Raw genomic sequence first — 19,765 nt, forward strand, 5'->3', positions numbered from 1 at the left:
TTACTAGTCCTCAAGAATACCAGATGGCAAATCCCCAGTTCCCAAACATAAAGGGGTCACAGGATGCCAGCAAGTGCAGTTTCTGGCAGAGAAGCAACTCTGTGCAGGCACCTGCAGAATTGGGTGGAGTCAGTGGCCAAGTACGCTGGTGCAGTTGTAATTAAACAGAGATGCACTCACTGGTCTCAACCAATGATTCTTATGAGAAAAGGAAGTCTAAAAAAAACTTTGACAGAGACCACTTGGACCCTGTGATGCTGAGTGTGCTAGTCGCTGTCGCTTGGAGTTGAACATTTGCCTCTGCAGCTCCTGTTGCTGTCGCTCAGCTTCCTTCCTTTAGTTCACGTTCAGCTTTCTGTGCACATGGCTGGGGAAATAGCATATGCGGACCTAAACATTCGGGAAATGCCTTCCTGTTCAAGGATTCCGATGCCTCATCCTGGCAGGAACTGCAGTAAGTTACTCACTTATTCATGTATTTTCTTTTGTGCAGGGTAATTAATCTGCAGGTGGGTTACAGAATCTGAAGTCCTCAGGTTCTGTTTCATGGGTCTCTGCTAAATCCTTTTTTCCTTGCTGCCCAATGTAGTCGTCTGGATAGTCTTCAGACTGATGCATCCTTCTTTTATTCTAGAAAATTTAATTTAACTACAAAGGGTGGACATGCTAGAAGTTTACAAAACATGAACGGTATGGAGAGACTAGAAAGGGGTTTGTTTTTTTCCTCTCCTTTGCATAATTCTATGAAGCCACCTGATAAAAATAATTGGAAGCAAGAGAGGCTAATGAAAGTATTATTTTGCTTCATGTATTTAGGAAAGGGCTCAGTGATGGAATGCAAGCTTTGTCTGCAGAACGATCCAGTTCATTAAAAAAAAAATTATTTATGATCCTCAAGTTTATACATTTCAATACTTTTACAATCATTTTAGCATTTTGAAACCCAACTTCCTTCTTTCTGTAGTTCCTTAATTATTTTATTTTATTGTATTTTCTGCATATTCCAGATTAATTTAACTTAATCATTTATTCATCTACTTTAAGTGCATCTGCAGGTCATTACAATAATCCTGCCAATGTTCTTATCTGTTTACAGTTTGTAAATATTCAATAAACCATTTCCATTCTTTTTTTCAAAAAAGTTTGTTATCTCGATTTCTTATATTTCCGGTAAGTTTTCCTGTTTCTGCGTATCCTGTAAGTTTTTGTATATCTTCTGCTTTCATCGGGACTTCTTCTTCTTTCCATTTTTGGGCAAATCACATTCTTGCCACTGTAGTCACATACATGAATAAATTTCTATACAGTTTGGGTAGTTCTGTCCCTATAATTCCCAAAAGAAAAGCTTCTGCTTTTTTTTTTTTTAAAAAAAACAAATATTATTTTAAACATCTTTTTCAATTCATTACATATCATTTAACTCACTCTAGGTGGGGCTGCCCTTGAAGCTGTCCCAGAAACTCCAGCGGGTGCAGAATGCTGCGGTGAGGCTCCTCACGGGGTCTCTGCCATGGGAGCATATTCACCCAGTGCTATACCCGCTGCACTGGCTCCCAGTGGAGTACAGGATCAGGCTTAAGGTGCTGGTTTTGACCTTTAAAGCCCTATATGGCCTAGGACCCGCGTACCTATGGGACCGCCTCTCCCGGTATGCCCTGCGGAGGACCTTACGGTCTGCAAATAATAACACCCTGGAGGTCCCAGGTCACAGGGAGATTAGACTGGCCTCGACCAGGGCCAAGGCCTTCTCGGCCGTGGCCCCGGCCTGGTGGAATGCTCTGCCACAAGAGATCACTTTAGAGCTCAATGTCTGAGTGCTCCTCCTTTTGCCCTGGAAATTTCCCCATGAAAACCTGCTCTTAAAGCTGAATCAGTGCAAACAGCAACCCACAGAAAAACTGAATTGCTCTTTGTTGTGCTTCAGGTTTAAAGAGGGGTGTTTTTGTGAGGAAAGCAAGAAAAGAGCACTCAGACATGGAGCTTTAAAGTGTGAAAATGTGCCTGGAAAGTGGGGGAGGGGGGAGGTAAGTGTGGATAAGCCCACATACCTGTAAAAATTTTTTGGGGGGGACTCCTCCAGGCAGGTATTTTACTGTGGATGATTTTACTGTGGATGTATCCTGCAGCATGTTATTGACACAAGAATAGTGCCTCATTGGTGGAAAGCCAATGTCTCTGAGGGGCAGACAATTTTGTATAAACTGCCCTGCGGCCTTGTGGGAAGCTAAAGTATCTGGTGAGACTTCAGGACAGTGGAGAGAGTATGGCGGTGATGGGAAACCAATTCATGAACCAAGAACTTGTATATTGACCACTAGTAATGAAACATGGGACGCGGGTGGCACTCCCGCAGTTTGGTCAAACTCATGCTGGTAGCTTCGAGAACACTATCATCCAACCATCTTGTCCTCCGTCGTCCCCTTCTCCTTGTGCCCTCCATCTTTCCCAACATCAGGGTCTTTTCCAGGGAGTCTTCTCTTCTCATGAGGTGGCCAAAGTCTTGGAGCCTCAGCTTCAGGATCTGTCCTTCCAGTGAGCACTCAGGACTGATTTCCTTAAGAATGGATAGGTTTGATCTTCTTGCAGTCCGTGGGACTCTCAAGAGTCTCAGGGGTCCCTTTACCTTTACCTTTAATAATGAAACATATGTTGTAGGTATTTTCCCAGATTTATTATGCTATTTTTGTGATATACAAATGACATGAGAAAGCTTGTTATACTTATTTGCATAACATTATTCTTGTTTATAAAACCCAATAAGTAAAAAAAAAGTACTATGGCAGAATGTCAAACAGAATTCTGTACTAAGAATCTTAGGTTTGATCCATTATCCTTTATCATTTGTCTTTGTCTACTGCAGTCAATATTTTAGTTATGCACTGTTTAAATAAGTAATTGATTTGATGTAAGTTGATCTTCTATCTATATTAGCTGAATTGCTAGCATTTTTAAAAAGCAAAAAAACAAAAATGAAGGATCTCTTTTGGATCTCTTTTAGAACTGTACAAAAGCTTGTGTGAATTAAAACTGCCCTGTAGCTACTGAATCTTGTAGTTCTCATACATTGTGAATATCATATTTAAATAAAACACTTTGAGTGTAAATCCCACCCAAACCCCGACTTAATATAAAACAAAGTTGTTTGTGCAGGCAGTAGAACCCATAATTCATAATGTCACACCAGCATCAGGTGCAATCTCTTTACACCAAAAAGCATACAGTGGTACCTCGGGTTACATACGCTTCAGGTTACAAACTCCGCTAACCCAGAAATAGTACCTCGGGTTAAGAACTTTGCTTCAGGATGAGAACAGAAATTGTGCTCCGGCGGTGTGGCAGCAGCAGGAGGCCCCATTAGCTAAAGTGGTGCTTCAGGTTAAGAACAGTTTCAGGTTAAGAACAGACCTCCAGAACAAATTAAGTACTTAACCCGAGGTACCACTGTAGTTCTTTTATCAACTTTTAATTCTTACAGATGTCCGTAAGTATACACAGGGCCTTCGCGTTGCTCTTGGAACTGCCTGCGCTGTGATTCTCCTCCTCACTCTGGCTATAGTAATGCTGATAGTTTGGGGTGAGTAGCTGAGTGCTTAATGTTGGTTTCTCCAAGAATATTTGCAATCCTGTGCAATTTAACCCTCATTGGATTTAGTAGCATTTGCTCCCAGGTGGGAATAGGCTTGCAGCCTGAGAGTGCGAATACAGATAATGTTTCCTGGTGCAGTCCAGTAAATGCTGACCATGCTGGAAGGCTACTGTTACTCTGCTTTTCATCAAAGGCACTGATCAGCTGGTGAACAGAAAATAGTGTGGACATTTCAAACTTATTTATTTATTTGAGAAATGCATTTGTATTCCATTTGTCCAAAATGTTCGGGTTAATTTGCGAAAACCATACACGTAAAGATAGCATAACAATAAACAATATGAAAACACACACACAACAACAAACAAAGCAGCAAAGAAAACATGCACACACACAAGCTGCGATCCTTTGCCTATTTACAAGGATCAGAAATAAAATCCAGTGAATTCAGTTGGATAAAAACTACAGTTTCAGATCCAGCTGTGACCGTAACCTGCCAGGCCAACATGCTAGGTGGCTTCTGTTACCACAGAAGAATATAAAAAAGCTTGCTGGATCATCTAGTCCAGCATCCTGTTCTCACTGTGGCCAACCAGATGCCTGCTGGAATATTTTAATATTCCTAAGAATGCTCCTTGATGCCCTGCTTGTTTTGTCCTAACAGCAGGATTCTTCATCATTTGATGACAGGTCACAAGGTGCCAAACATATGTACCCTATGCCTTCATGAATTACATTTGGCTATGTAACAAAACAGGGACACGGGTGGCGCTGTGGGTTAAACCACAGAGCCTAGGACTTGCCGATCAGAAGGTCAGCGGTTCGAATCCCCGCAATGGGGTGAGCTCCCGTTGCTCAGTCCCAGCTCCTGCCAACATAGCAGTTCAAAAGCACGCCAGTGCGAGTAGATAAATAGGCACCACTCCAGTGGGAAGGTAAACGGCGTTTCTGTGCGCTGCTCTGGTTCACCAGAAGCGGCTTAGTCATGCTGGCCACATGACCCGGAAGCTGTACGCCGGCTCCCTCGGCCAATAAAGCAGGATGAGGGCCGCAACCCCAGAGTCAATCACGACTGGACCTAATGGTCAGGGGTCCCTATACCTTTACCTATGTAACAAAACAAAATGGCTATGTTTCTTTTATTGTGCAAGAAAAACAAACTGTATCCCAACAGTTACCCATAACAATGCAACACTATAAAATGTATTTAGTTTTGCAGCCCAAAGAAAGACCAGAGGACACCGTCACCATCAACAACGCCACTGACTCTGAATTTAAGCTGCAGCTGAAAAGCTATATGTGCAGCTCTCCAAACAACAGCAGAACAGGTAACCCCAGCCACTCATGGATGACTCATGCTTTGTGTATGTGTACCAGAAACACTGTCTGGACATCAGCCCCTTGCATCTTCCAAGTGAGACCTACTATTAAAACACCATTTAAAAGTTTTACTTTTAAAATATGACACAGAATTCAGATGTATTGACTTCCGCATCCTCCTAGAAGGGCTGCTCAAATTAATTCTCAGCCTAAGCGATTATGCTGTGGTTGGCAAATGTCTTTTCATATCTCTGTAATGGAAAGAACCTTGCAGGCTTCATTAACCCACAAACCCCAGGATAGCCAGGAGCCAATGGGATGTTTACATAGTGCTGCCTTCTATGTAATGGCCAGTGTGCTTCTACTTATGCCCTGGTCAGAAGGACTGCTAGGTTCACTGGCCTATGGTCAGTCCTTTCCCAAATGTGTGTTAGCAACTCTCCGCAGTCGACAAATGTTTCACTTATGCATGTTCTAGGAGTCCTGTGCATTAGGATCTTTGGATGTTGGCAATAGTGTATCTTGGCAGATTTCCCTAGTAACTCTCACTCACACAGCTTTTAAAAATGGGGATATTTATTAAGCGCGCACACAATCAAAACATACGCCCACTTCTGTGGGAATAGCTCAGCAATAATGCGTAACCATTAACATCAGTGGGGGTAGCTCAGTCACAACATGCACTAAATAACCCTAAGCTTTATTAAACTAACACACAACATACAGACAAGGAGCAAGCAAAGAAGGTGTAAGATGTGATATAGGGTGTAAAGCCTGCTCTCCCTCCCTGGGCTCACTTTGCAGCCTAGGCCTCAGCTAGGTGAAGCTGGACATGGAAGACCAGAGGGTGGTTTCTAAAACAGTTACACACACACACACACACACACACACACACGTCAAAAACAGATCTGAAGGCACAGCCACACACACACTCAAAGGTGGAAAGAGGAAGCAGGTGTGGAGGCTACCTAACTTTGCTTTGGAAAACAGGATAGGATGATTACTTTGGTGGATGATACTGAAGAATTGGAACTGAGGCATGTTGAAACTGTTGCTGCAAGTTAAAACATGATATATATAGAAAGGGAAATTCCTGGGTGCCCAGATCCAAGTTTGGGGCAAAGTAAAGTCTGGAAATATAGGCTGTTAGACCTCGAAAATATGTCTTTCCAATTGTGTTCCAAAAAAGTCTTGTCTTCCCTCAGCATAGGAAAAGATCACATGTTTAGTATGTTAGAAATGGTTTACTTACAAACCATGCTCCATATACCACTCAGAAAGTTTGCACAGGCAGTAAAACTTAGTTTAGTTCCAAAGTGGTGGAAGTTCATAAATTCTTGGTATAGGAGCACAAGATTGGCTTGTGAGTGTCATGCAGCCAGGCTAGAGCAACCAGCTTAGCCTCTTCACACGCTGAGTTCATCAGTAGTGGCATTGCGTGGGAGGGCCAGAGGGGTGTTGGCCCCGGGTGCATTTCCTCCTCACGCAGTCTTGCAGCATCACAAAGGCAGCATGAAGTCAGGTTCTGATGTAGTTTCCTCTCAAAAGAGAGGGAAATGTTTAACTAGTATCTGAGACCGCTTGGGATTCTACACGTTACTCAAAACTCCTGGGTAGAAGGGAAGGACATTAATTTACTGAAATAAATAAAGCTCCCCTTTGCAATGAGACATTTTGTAATATGCAATAAATTCTCAGATTCTCCCATGAGGGGGGAAATAAGAGCATCCATTTATGCACGGAAATATTCTGCCTCTTGCTTTCCCTCTCTACCACTAGAGGATGCCCCAAACTGCAAAATATGCCCCAAGGACTGGGAACTGCACAGGGACATCTGCTACTGGATCTCTCAAGCTATAACAACCTGGGCTGAGAGCCAAGAGGACTGCAGAGGAAAGAACTCCACCCTGCTTGTGATTCAGGACCAGCAGGAGATGGTAAATATGCAGCTTATGAGAAATGTCTAGCCAACAGGAATCCAGTTGAAGCAAAGCCCACAAGAGACTTCTGTAGGACCTGTGATCCTTCAATTGTTGGACTTCAGCTCCCATAAGTCCTAACCATCCGTCAGGATGCTTTATTCCTCAACAGCACATGTAACTTTGCTCAATGACATTTGTATAGATCTTGTAAGTGTTCAGAGGGCTTTACATGCATGATCCAATTGTAATCCTTATACGTAGCAACCTTTTTAAATGCTCAGTATTATTATGTTCCGTAGTGCAGTTGGAAGGCTAGAGGCTCAGAGAGCAGCTTGCCTAAGGCCACCTAGTGTGTTCATGTTATGGCAGAGGGGAAATTTGAAACATGGACTTCCTGGTTCAGACTTCATTCTCTTCACCCTCCAATGGTGTGTATAAAAAGTAGCAAAAAATGCACTTAAATTGCAATCCATCCATCCAATCCCTTGAGCCTTGCTGTCAATCCTGCCTTGGCCTAAAAGCTGCTTTAGCCAGCCACTGCTGAAATCAGATACACATCTCCACAATATTAAATACACATTAGTTAAAATGCATGCAGATTTGTACAGAAGGTGCTTATACGCACATACAGAAGTAGGGGACCCCCTCCTTTTCTCAGCTAAAAGGATTTCCACCTGGGTCAGCTGAAGATGGCTAAGGAGCAGGATGTGGAGCAATGAAGAGCTCCATAGAAATGAAGCTGATGGAACTGAGCATGAACTGTTGATTCAGTGGTCAGAATGGCAACATCCGGTGCTATTTTTCTAGAAAAAGAGGTGCCAGAACTCACCATGAAGACCTCCCTTGTTTTCTTATAATGGTAATGGTGCCCACCTGAGAGGTGCCAGAACTGAGTTCTGGCAAGTTCCAGCTGAAAGAAAAGCCCTGGCAAACCCTTGTCTGTTCCATTATAGGCAATCATAAAGAATATGACAAAGAAAAACCGGTATTGGTTGGGACTCAAAACAGCCAGACTCTCTGAAGAGTGGACCTGGGAATGGATTGATGGATCCCCCTTCAAGGGAGAACTGTGAGTAGTTCCAGGTGTGCACAGATGATTTCTGTAATTTTTTATTTTTTAATTGATTTACATGTTAGCAAAGAAGCATAGACCTACTAATGTAAATAAAACACAGAAATAAAAAGAAAAGGGAGGCCTTAACAACAACCTTCAAATCTATGCATACACAAATATAAATAAAACTATGAACTACCAATATAAATAAAAGAGATGCCTTTACTGATGCCAAGGTATAAGTTTTCATCTGTCCCAAGAGGCATCTGGTGACGTTTGTTGGTATTATTTTTATTTTTATTTATTAAATTTATATACTGCCCTGTACCCACAGGTCTCAGTACAGTTACAACTTAAAATCACAATATAAAAACACAAAATACATTTTTATAAAAGCAGCCCAAGAGCCCCCCCTTCTCCCCAATACATTTTAAAAGGGCATTGGATGTCAATCAGCTGCATGTCAGTCAGCTGAGGATAAATAGCTCACCTCTTGGCATGAAGGGAAAGGTTTTGATGTGAGAATAAGAACAGTATCCTGATACTGAATGACAGAGTCTTTTCTTTTCTTTTTTTAAAAGCAACAACAAATCGTTTCCTTTATTTTGCAGGTTTACAGTATCGGACCCTGCTAAAGTAAACAGCTGTGGGGTGATAAGGCGAAATGGTGTTATTTCTGATGCATGCAGTTCTTTATCTCATTGGATGTGCATGAAAGCAGCTTTCCAGATATAAGCACAAAATGGTGTCAAGTGTTGGAAGTAAGAAACCATCTTTTTCTGAACAATGAGTTGCCTACTGACTTCTTGTGCAGTTTGCAAGATCGCCTCCAGCCCAGAATAGTCTGCAGTTGCCAGGATGCTCCTTAACTGACTTACGGCAGGAAGCCAAAAGCCCTAGTAATAATTTGTGTATTATGGGCAACTGTCATAAAATTCAAACTTTTGCTATATTGGAACAAAGCCCGTCAGTTTGTCAGTTCCTTTGAGTTCCTATCATTGCTTTCTATTAATGTAATACTATTATAATGCAATTAAGTGAAGAATCTGAAGTCAAAAGCAAAGGGAAGTTCACCAGTTATTAGGTAAAGGTAAAGGACCCTGGGCGGTTAAGTCCAGTCAAAGGCGACTATGGGGTTGCAGCGTTCATCTCGCTTTCAGGCCGTGGGAGCCAGCGTTTGTCCACAGACAGTTTTCTGGGTCATGTGGCCAGCAGGACTAAACTGCTTCTTGCACAACAGGACACCGTGACGTAAACCAGAGTGCACAGAAACACTGTTTACCTTCCTGCCGCAGCAGTACCTATTTATCTACTTGCACTGCCGTGCTTCGAACTGCTAGGTTGGCAGAAGCTGGGACTGAGCAACGGGAGCTCACCCCGTCGTGGGGATTTGAACCGCCGACCTTCTGATCAGCAAGTCCAAGGGACTCAGTGGTTTAGACCACAGTGCCACCTGTTCCTTACCACCTTTATCAGATTTTACTCTATGCCAGGACTGCATATTTTCTCCCAGAGCAAGTATCTTTATTTTACATTCCCCCACCCCCCATGGTTTCAGATAATATGTGTAATGCCACTCCTTTTTAAAAATAAATAAATGAAACCACAAGACAACAAGCTAAGAGTTCTGTTAAGACACCGTGTCTTTGCCTCACCACTGTTTCGGGAAATGAAAAACTATTACATTTTCCATTGTAAAGAGCATAGCAGAAATTCTGAGAAGTGGCCAAGTGTTCAGAGGCCACATTTCCTGTGTGGCTGTTCTCCTCCTCCTCCTTTTATCTGAGCATTGGTCAGGGAGTGCACCTTTTCATTCATCGCTGAATTTGGTTCTCAGTTTCAGAAAAGGTCTATTATTCTGTCAGTCTTTTGCCAGTTAAGGGGTTGTTTCACCTGTTGAGGAATCGACCATAAAAGCATATTTCCAAACAGAGGATGAGAAGGCTTTGTGGTGCATAGATTTCAACCAATCATAGATCAAAGAAGACAAACCCTTCTGTTGCAAGTGCAAGGTAAATATTTCTATGAGGAATTAAAAAGTGGATTAAATCAAGAACTTTATTTCCTTCAAATATGTCCACGTTTCTGCCCATCCAGTGGCCAGACATAGCTGCTTTGAGAACCACACGGTACAAAAGGGAGTATGGGTGTAATTTAAATAAAAGGATTGCCATATCTATCAGGGCACAATGCTGTTGGTTTTTCACTGCCAATCACAAGGCCAAATCCCGGCATTTCCATTTTCTGAGAGGCTGGAGGAGTGATTTGGCAGCTGTCTATTTGTGCGTCTTCAAAAGGGGTCGACTGTGTCGTGTGATCAAACCAACCTATCTCAGCTCTGTTTGCCATCATCTTCCACCCATAGGAAGATTCCTGGTTCAAGATCTAGGTTCCTGGAGAGGGAGGCCAGCCTGAAGACTTGGTCCTGTGGCAGGAATGGGATTTCTAGACCTTGTAGCAGTGCCATGCTAAGAATGGGTTATGCTGCTGGTCATTAGGCGACATAGCAAGCAGAAATCAAAACTGTGAAGGCTGGGATGGCTCCGCAGCTTCTGCCTGTATCAACTGAAGAAACAGATGCAGGGAGAAGCTGCAGATCTATTCTAGATCCTACACACACACACACACACACACACACACACTGGCGTAGCGTGGGGGGTGCAGGGGGGGCCGGCCGCACCGGGCGCAACATCTGGGGTTAGGGCAAATCCACGGGTTAGGGGGCGCAAATCCACGGGTTAGGGGGCGCAAATCCACGGGTTAGGGGTCGCAAATTACTTGCCTTGCCCCGGGTGCTGACAACCCACGCTATGCCACTGCACACACATGAAATTTCCCCAAAAAACCAAAAAGCCGGTGTACAGCTTCCAGGTCATGTGGCCAGCATGACTAAGCCACTTCTGGCGAACCAGAGCAGCGCACGGAAACACTGTTTACCTTCCCGCTGGAGTGGTACCTATTTATCTATTTGCACTTTAACATGCTTTCGAACTGCTAGGTTGGCAGGAACAGGGACTGAGCAATGGGAGCTCACCCCGTCGCGGGGATTCGAACCGCCAACCTTCTGATCAGCAAGTCCTAGGCTCTGTGGTTTAACCCACAGCGCCACCCGCGTCCCTTGCACCCAGGAGTACCCACAAGTTATTTACAGGCAACAACCATTTTCCTTATGTTCAAAGCACACACAACCATGCACCCACGCATCGCTGTGGACCCAGAAGTGAAGGAAAAGGGGGTGGAATGGGGTAGGGTCATAGCGGGGAGGGGTGGGCTTACATGTGCTCCACCATTGCGTGCGATGACCCAGAATGCAACCCCCACCAAAACGCGGGTTGCCATCTGTCACGGCTGCTTTAGTTGAGATTCCTGCATTGTAGGGGGTTGAATCCTTGGAAGTATCTTCCATCTCTTTGATTCCCAGGGCTTCCGCAGCCTCTCCCGATACAGAACTTATGAAGCTACATGTCATTAGAGTGCTGATGGCACCATATTCCAGAGCTCCCAATGGCTTCATATTAAGTAGAACTGGGGGCAGAAAGTGCCCTACAGAACCCAATAGCACAAATGCCACAGGTTCAAAGAGCACTATCTCAATGCTACTCTCTGGACCAGACCACACATATAGGAATGGAACCACTTGTTCCCAGGGGTCCGTCTGTTTGCACATACGTGTCAATGGTATGTCTAAACCCACATATGTGTATAGACTTGACGTACACTCTCGAGAGGAATGGAGCCCTTTTGCATGGGGCCAGGATATGCGTCCATTTAAACTGTGTGCATGCCTTTAACACTTTTGCCTAATCAAGAATTTGTCATATGAGGAACTTGTAAGAATTTGGTTTATTACATGGAAATGAAAGAGACAGAATATATGGGCGCTGCTTTAGAAAGTGGGGTTACAAAGAAGCTCAGAAATGCACACTTGATTTTCTTCTTTCACCTCCAACAAAAGTTCCAAGACAACAGCATGATTAAGCCAAGCTGGCCATTCTCTGTTTCAAAGAGAGGAAAAGCTGCACTTGATGACGACTTGGAAAATTTAGTTGGTCCAAAAATTCAGAGACCAGATTACTGGCTGGAGTTCTCATTTGCATCTCCTATGTTGCCTGTTCACCCCAGTGGATCTTGGGTTATGATGGCGCCCTAACTTCTGCTTCTTGTATAAGTATCAGGCTGGCTACAGATCCAGTTTCTTGCTACCTGACAATCTGACATGGCAATGTCAGTGCTCAGAAATGCACACTCTCCGTCTTCTTTCAGCTCCAACCTGCAGCAAAAGAACCAAGAAAACAGGATCAAGCCAAGGGGGCCATTCTCTGTTTCACAGAAGGAGGAAAGTGTCCAAAATGACATATCTCAGAGCACAGATGTATTGTACTTCTGTCTGTGCTCATAGGAACCTTAAGACTGACTACAGTAGTCCCTCTTTAGTGATAAGAGGTAGGGCCTCCTTGGTGCTGGCACCAGCACTTAGGGAATTCTCTCCCAGTTGTCTATTATACAATTTTTAAAATATTTTTTTTCAATATCCATCTAAAAATGGGAAAGTATGTTAACAAGGTCCTCCATCTTCCCATTTTAAATGGACATATTTATAAAATCACAAATAATCCTCACTTAATCTTGCCTACTTTTTAATAAACAATTAAGCATTATGTTTTGCCCTGATTACAGTGTTGCTGTGTGATAGGTTTCTAGTGCTATTTTTATTTTGTGTATGTAAGCTTCTGCAACGAGCTGGTGAAAGTTGTGCTAGAACTCATTACAAATAATAAAAAAGATATTTTGCTAACTCTCTGTGTTTACTTCATATCTACACAACATACTTCTCTTCTCTGCATGGTCAGGGCTAGTTTGATCTTTCCAAGGCAGAAAACATGAACTATTCCTTCTTCATTCACAAACCTATTCTGTTGGTTGTGCCACAAGATTCCCCCATACCCACCCATCACAATTTTGATCCCAATCCTCCCTAACCCCATCCCTTTGTGGTACATTAATCTGAGAATTGGGTTAACGTCTAATAATTTCTAAGAAATAGTATAGCCATGTACAAATGTGGAAGAATGGCAGATCTGTATGTAGGCAATTGTCAGGCTACTTGGTGGTTTCCATCCCAGAGTCCAGACACTGAAGAGAACAAGGACTCACGTGTTCTTGAATTCTTGCCCATTTCCCCATTTCCAGGTTTCTCCAGAGTTCTTCCTCAGGCCAATCCAGTGACCAGTGTCCCTGATGTAGCGCAGAATGAATGCCTTAAAGCCACACAAAATTCAGATTTAGAACTGCTGTCTTCAAAGAAATCCCTTCTTATCCCTTTGTGTTGATGTGATTCTATGATTCTGTAGTGGAGCTGATCTTAGTTGGCTGCCTATACAGCAGCAGCATGGGGTGGGTGATGAGGTGGCCGCACTCTGTATTTGCCAGGATGAGAATGGGGCAGGGCAGCTGCAAAGACAGACCTCTTCACTGCTTTGCAGGCCCCATCCCAGCAAAGGGACTGCTGTTTCTGGGAAGATGATGATGATGATGATGATGATGATAATAATAATTTATACCCCGCCCATGTGGCTGGGTTTCCCCAGCCACTCTGGGCGCCTTCCAACAAAATATTAAAATACAATAATCCATCAAATATTGAAAGCTTCCCTAAACAGGGCTGCCTTCAGATGTCGTCTAAAAGTCAGATAGTTGTTTATTTCTTTGGCATCTGACGGGAGGGTGTTCCACAGGGCGGGTGCCACTACCGAGAAGGCCCTCTGCCTGGTTCCCTGTAACTTGGCTTCTCGCAGTGAGGGAACCGCCAGAAGACCCTCGGAGCTGGACCTCAGTGTCTGGGCAGAACGATGGGGGTGGAGATGTTCCTTCAGGTATACTGGGCCGAGGCCGTTTAGGGCTTTAAAGGTCAGCTCCAGCAGTTTGAATTGTCACCATTGCCAGTCTCCCCTCTCTAGCACCAGTGCTGAGCTTAAATAATTACAGTGGTACCTCAGGTTAGGAACTTAATTCGTTCTGGAGGTCCGTTTTTAACCTGAAACTGTTCTTAACCTGAGGTACCACTTTAGCTAATGGGGCCTCCCGCTGCTGCCACTCCGCTGGTGCGCGATTTTTGTTCTCATCCTGAGGTAAAGTTCTTAACTCGAGGTACTACTACTACCTCTGTAACCTGAGGTATTTGTAACCCGAGGTACCACTGTACATGGATTCTGTATTACCATCAGCCCTGCTCACTGTAATACTTGTTTAAACATTTATCTACAATGATGTACATCATAGGTGACCCAACGACATCCTAGTCTTTCGTCACCTTTCCAAAATCCTGCATATCAATATATTTGAAAACATGGCAAAGAAAATGGTTCCTTGGCGGCTGAGATGGAGAATTTGCTCATGTCCCAAGTTATGACGATTCAAGATGAATCAAGAGTTGACTTTGTGTTTCTGTCAGGGCTGTATAGCAGTAATTTTCTCACAGACTTAATTGCCTCTCAAATGTCATTGGTTGGACGTACCTTTTCTTGCTCACTGTCAATCACAGCCAGGACGGAATTATGTGAATCACAAAATATCTGACTGGAAGCCCAATCTCCTTTTTCCTCTGAGAAAAAGTAGCATTTTCCCTCATAGTTGATCCACAAAGCTGGACAGGCTCGAACAGATGACACCGCACAGGATGGCTGATTAGTATACTGTGCTGCAAATGTAAGAGAAAAAAAACTCTCCTCTGAACTTGCCTACATTATTATTATTATTATTATTATTATTATTATTATTATTATTATTATTATTATTAGTTTAATGCTAAAATATGAGTAGATATGATCATAAAATGATGAATATTTGTGCAGAATTCAACCCCCCTGTCAGGGGTTCAGGGAGAGAGGCGCAGATGAGGGAGGAGACAGAGAGTGAGGGGGAAGGATTCCAGAGTGACGAGGAAGAGGATGACAATGACCCAAGATTGTCCATGAGTCCGTCCAGTGAATCGGAGGACTCCCAAAAGGGAGCCCCTCTGGTCAAGCCAAGGGGAGCTAGAGGGGGAAGCAGTCAGGAGCAGGGAAACGAAGGGGGAACCCCCAGTGGGAGTTGGAGAGCGAGACCGGCTGCTCCGCTGGAACGGAGTGAGAGGGGAGGAGTGACCAGTGTGTCAGAAGGAGCAGAACAGGAAGCAGAGAGGGGAAGGAGATCAGGGCAAGACGTCCTGCCGGAAGGGGAGGAAAGTAGTATCGAGGGCAGTGTAACTGTCGAAGGGAAGGTCAGGAGCAACGTACGCGCGCCAAGTTCAAAATGGGAGGCGCGCGGAAATGAAGAGAGTCCTGGGGAGGAGCCTGGTCCCAAAGCCCGAAGGAGGGGGGAGGAGGCGGCAGAGGATTCAGCCTCTGGAGAGTCCCGAAGGGAGAGAGCACAGGGGGGCAGAAAGACCCTGCGGAAAAGGAAAGAGAGAAAGAGGTGGACCAGTACAAGCCTCTTAAACTGGTGTAGAGGGGGGACCGACTCAGAGGGGACTTCAGCGGTCTAAGGGTAACAGACGTAGAGTCACGGAGCTCGGATGTGAAGCTAATGATGTTCTTCAATAAAAGCTTTTGTACATAAGCTGGAGTGGACTTTGGTCTCTTGTGAGCTGGGACCACGGGTGACTCTGACACCCCCTTACATTCACACCTGGCCCAAGAGATTTTGCCACCTGAGGCGAACTACAAAATGGTGTGTCCCTTCCTGACAGGGAAGAAGGGGTGAGTGAAGATATACATCAGGAACAAGCAGGGAGGGAAATCAAATCAACCTCACCTGACGGTTGAAGTGGGAATCAAAGGCCCCTTGTGATGGGGAAAGGGATCTGAATCATGCCAGGAAACCCCAGAGGACAGCCCTTGCCATTTCTTCCCTAGGGTAGCTGAGGAGGGATTTCTGTGGTTGCTGTGGGTAGAACGCTGGCATCTCCACTTGGCAGACCTAGCGCTGGCACTCACCAGCAGCAGGGGGCAATGGCCAGTGGGCAGAGACCTAGAACAAAGCACTAAAAATAATAATAATTCAGAAAACTCACCTGCCCACCAAACTATGAATAGGATGCTTATGATTGCAGCTGTGATAATAGTTCTTTGTTGATTCTCTGAAAGGAAATAAAACAGACAAATGAGGAGGGCTGTGCTAATGCCTAGAATGGGGCAAAGAGAATATATAATTTATTTTATCTCAGTGGCATTTTGCAGTTCTGGTCATAGGAACAAAATGAACAAATTTGGGGAGGGGGGGAAACTACCAAACTGTAAGAAAACGAGGGAAACTGCAAATGCACAGAAGTACGCTTGATTTAACCTAACAGCACGGCCGGCCCTACTGTTAGGCAGCCAGTTTTGGGTATCATGAGAGAGGGTGCAAATTATTCATCACTGAATGTATTATTGTTGCTGTTATTTTTGCTGCTCTGCCTCGGGCACCAAATATGTTTCCATTTGATACCCCCCCCCCCCTTATAACACTATGTAAGCCAGGGTTGTTGTTTTTTTGCTTTTGAAATGTTAAACAGTTCTATGATATCTTCTGGTTTCTTAGCTCCCTCCCCATCTTGTGTAGAAAAGTCACAGATGATTGGGCATAAAAGCATGCATATTCATGCTGTCTCGCCTCCCCACCCCCCGCCCCGGTGCTGGAATGTGACAGCTCTGGTAAATCAAAAGTGGCTTCTTGCTGGTCCTTCCCCACTCAAATGTTCTCCTGCCCGGACCTCTTTTGAAGACGGATAGAGCAGCAGTGTACTCAACCTGCTCCTCTATCATGTGCTATTTTTTAAAAAAAAACTTGATATAGATATACAGTGGTACCTCGGGTTAATAACTTAATTCGTTCTGGAGGTCCATTCTTAACCTGAAACTGTTCTTAACCCGAAGCACCACTTTAGCTAAGGGGTCTCCTGCTGCTGCCGCGCCACCAGAGCACGATTTCTGTTCTCACCCTGAAGCAAAGTTCTTAACCTGAAGCACTATTTCTGGGTTAGCGGAGTCTGTAACCTGAAGCGTATGTAACCCGAGGTACCACTGTAATGTGGTCCTCCAATATTCAACAGTATATTGAGGTCCCCCTATTCAGTAGTATATTGTTTCCAGTGTCTCACAACGTCGTAAGGCCTTTCATACTCACCTTGCATTGCAGGCCCTTCATGCGCTCTTGCTTCGGGATGATTCCTTAAACAGAAGAACATGCTTGATCGGATCGAGGGTCCTTCTAATTTATCCACATTGCTCTTATTATTCCTTGCACTCCTTTGTTGTTTGGTGGTCCCACTGGATCTCCTTTGAGCTAGCCGCCGTGAAACATCTCTTTCCTTGATGGTTGCAGCTAGTTCTCAGACTCCATCACAAGTAAATGTGAAGATCTGACCCACTTTGCATTCACTCAAACTGAACTGCACTTGCCATTTTATTGCCCAGTTTCTCCTATCTTAAATTGCTCTGCTGTTGGGTACCTTTGGAAGCGCTTTATACAGTGGTACCTCGGGTTAAGAGCTTAATTTGTTCTGGAGGTCTGTTCTTAACCTGAAATTGTTCTTAACCTGAGACACCACTTTAGCAAATGGGACCTCCCGCTGCCGCTGCGCCGCCGCCACACAATTTCTGTTCTCATCCTGAAGCAAAGTTCTTAACCCGAGGTACTATTTCTGGGTTAGCAGAGTCTGTAACATGAAGCATCTGTAACCTGAGGTACCACTGTATTCTGCTTGCGGGTTGTTGTCGTTTTTTAAAACAATAAACAATCATTTGCTGTTGTCTTCCCCTTTGCCCTCTTCCCTGACTCAGCAGTCATTACTGAATAAATCCAGTACAAATAATAGCTTGGGGGACCCCACTGCATATTTCTCCCAGTTTTGCTCAGCCTGGACCCTGAGATCCAGCACCAAGGACCTTCTGGCTGTTCCCTCACTGCAAGAAGTGAAGTTACAAGGAAGCAGGCAGAGGGCCTTCTCAGTAGTGGCACTCGCCCTGTGGAACGCCCTCCCATCAGATAAGGAGTTAAACAGCTAACTGACATTCAGAAGACATCTGAAGGCAGCCCTGTATAGGGAAGGTTTTTAATGTTTGATGTTTTACCGTGTTTGTATATCCTGTTGGAATCCACCCAGAGTCGCTGGGACAACCCAGTCAGATGGTCAGGGTACTAATAAAATCATGATGATGATGATTACTTTTATACTTTGTTCTTCGAATAGTAAATTGGAGGAAACCTGCTCCTGCATGAGTTCAAATGTGGGGGTATTTTTGGTAAGAGATTTTGCAAAAGTAGAGAGAGAGAGAGAGAGAGAGAGAGAGAGAGAGTGTAATGTTTAATGGATCAGCTTTATCTACATGTTTGTTAAGAAGGATTCAGAAAGACTGTTTTTGTTTTTTGAAACTATGTTTCACTTTCCTCTTCCTGGTTTGTTAATTTGCTTAGTAATTCTAGGTTTCGTAATGCTTTCCACAAATCTGTGTGAGATACACATTAAGTGCATGGGCTTGTGATGTCATGGTTCTCCCCCAAACATAGCATTATAAATTTGGTGTGTGTGTGTGTGTTAAGCTGTATGCCAGACCCCTCTAATCCCTGGATCCTGCAAGTGTTAAAAGCTTACCAAGCCTTCTAATTCCTGGAATAGCCAAGGTAGCTTCCTGGTGAGGCAATGGGGTATTAAGGGGCTTGTGCCAGATGGAAAATGAATTTTGCCACATCCCTCAACAGACAAAACCAGAGTTGAGGACAGAAAGTTGCAGGGATGTGAGCCAGAGGAAAAGCAACAAGCTGGAGAGAGAATTGGAACAACATTTTATTTGTTTTTACCTTCTCTGGCGTAGGACATTTCTCTGTGGCTGACCATTGTCCATTTCTTCCTTCAAGACAGCAGGACCTGGACTCTCCTGTCCAAGGTCAGGAGAGTTGGAACTGGCAGCCAGGCCCCAGCTGAGCTCTGATATGACGGTGGTTGGATCTTTGGTTACTATTTGTTTCAGTCTTTCAGGCTCCCTTCCTGAAAAACGTGGCTCAGCCATCGCCTTCTGTTTGATGTGCCCACATTCCTTCAATGTTCTTTCACAGTCTTTGAAACATGCCCCCCACCCCCTTCTTTGACTTTTCTCCCTTCCATCCCATAATTCCACTGTTCACTACTCATAGCTGTCAAGCGTCCCTTATTTGGCGGGACAGTCCCTTAACCCAGCGCCATGTCCCGCTGCTGTCCCTTATTGATGATGTCCCTTAAATAAGCTACTGAAGGTAATGGGGCCCTTTCTATGTCCAGCTGCCCTTTGTCAACAACAAATTGTTGCTGGTTTTTTTGTGTTGAATATATGCTATATGGTAATTTATGGACCTAATAGGTATCTAAAGCCATTTGCATGCAACAAAATATGTATTTTATCAAAGTAATTGTTGATTCCTTATTTTGGCTGCTGGTCCCTTATTTTCAAATCTGTAAGTTGACAGCTATGTCACTACCCCTTCTCTGCAAACCACCATAAGAACAATTTCATAATCATGTAATGAAGAGACAATGCAACAGCAAATATCTTCCGCTGTATCACAATCCTGGATTTGGATGAAGTCAGACTATAGCCCCCATTGGAGGATTTCTAGTGCCTCACCACGATCCTGGAGTTGCATTAAGTCAGGGAGGGGAGCAAGAGGGAAGGCAAGCTAAACAACAGCAGTTGCTGTAAATATGCTATACGTACTGTACTTCAAACCAGCAAAGCAGTTCCACAGGGACATTAAGTAGACACTGTAGCAACACCAAATCACATTACTCTCATTCACACAATCCCACTCTTTCCCTGATTGTCTTCCTACTTACCGGTTTAGAAGCTATTTGGGTCCAGCAGCAAACTTCAGAATTGCAGGAAATGTATG

At 44.1% G+C, this 19,765-nt stretch overlaps 2 protein-coding genes across 3 annotated transcripts; one reads left to right on the top strand and one right to left on the bottom strand.

Annotated features, from left to right (window-relative positions):
- The first annotated feature begins 284 nt into the window (after nucleotides 1–284).
- LOC309337219 (killer cell lectin-like receptor subfamily B member 1B allele A) lies at nucleotides 285–8,800 on the top strand. 2 transcript variants are annotated; one of them, XM_081853971.1, is made up of 6 exons: nucleotides 285–454; nucleotides 3,476–3,574; nucleotides 4,798–4,914; nucleotides 6,686–6,843; nucleotides 7,782–7,911; nucleotides 8,494–8,800. In XM_081853971.1, the coding sequence occupies exons 1-5, from the start codon at nucleotides 364–366 to the stop codon at nucleotides 7,899–7,901; spliced, it is 585 nt and encodes a 194-aa protein (XP_081710097.1). In that variant the 5' UTR covers nucleotides 285–363; the 3' UTR covers nucleotides 7,902–7,911; nucleotides 8,494–8,800. The 2 variants fall into 2 exon arrangements, with proteins under 2 accessions (XP_081710097.1, XP_081710096.1); XM_081853970.1 differs by having other exon boundaries at nucleotides 7,782–7,897.
- Nucleotides 8,801–11,710: 2,910 nt separating this feature from the next.
- On the bottom strand, nucleotides 11,711–18,909 carry LOC309336309 (C-type lectin domain family 2 member D-like; the record flags this gene model as incomplete). The annotated part of the gene is made up of 6 exons (XM_081851931.1): nucleotides 11,711–12,152; nucleotides 13,037–13,140; nucleotides 14,398–14,579; nucleotides 15,933–15,998; nucleotides 17,027–17,070; nucleotides 18,701–18,909. 6 exons carry the CDS (start codon nucleotides 18,907–18,909, stop codon nucleotides 12,029–12,031), a joined length of 729 nt encoding a protein of 242 aa, XP_081708057.1. The 3' UTR covers nucleotides 11,711–12,028.
- Nucleotides 18,910–19,765: the final 856 nt, after the last annotated feature.

This window comes from Podarcis erhardii, assembly GCF_964252035.2.
Source record: "Podarcis erhardii genome assembly, chromosome: 2".
In the NCBI taxonomy this organism is placed as follows: Eukaryota; Metazoa; Chordata; class Lepidosauria; order Squamata; family Lacertidae; genus Podarcis; species Podarcis erhardii.

Excerpts from the sequence above, each read along its gene's own strand:
- LOC309337219 (XM_081853970.1), top strand. The coding sequence starts at position 364 with ATGGCTGGGGAAATAGCATATGCGGACCTAAACATTCGGGAAATGCCT. Across the intron at positions 3,575-4,797 it reads AGTAATGCTGATAGTTTGGG|TTTTGCAGCCCAAAGAAAGA; the intron begins GTGAGTAGCTGA and ends AAATGTATTTAG. Across the intron at positions 6,844-7,781 it reads TTCAGGACCAGCAGGAGATG|GCAATCATAAAGAATATGAC; the intron begins GTAAATATGCAG and ends GTTCCATTATAG.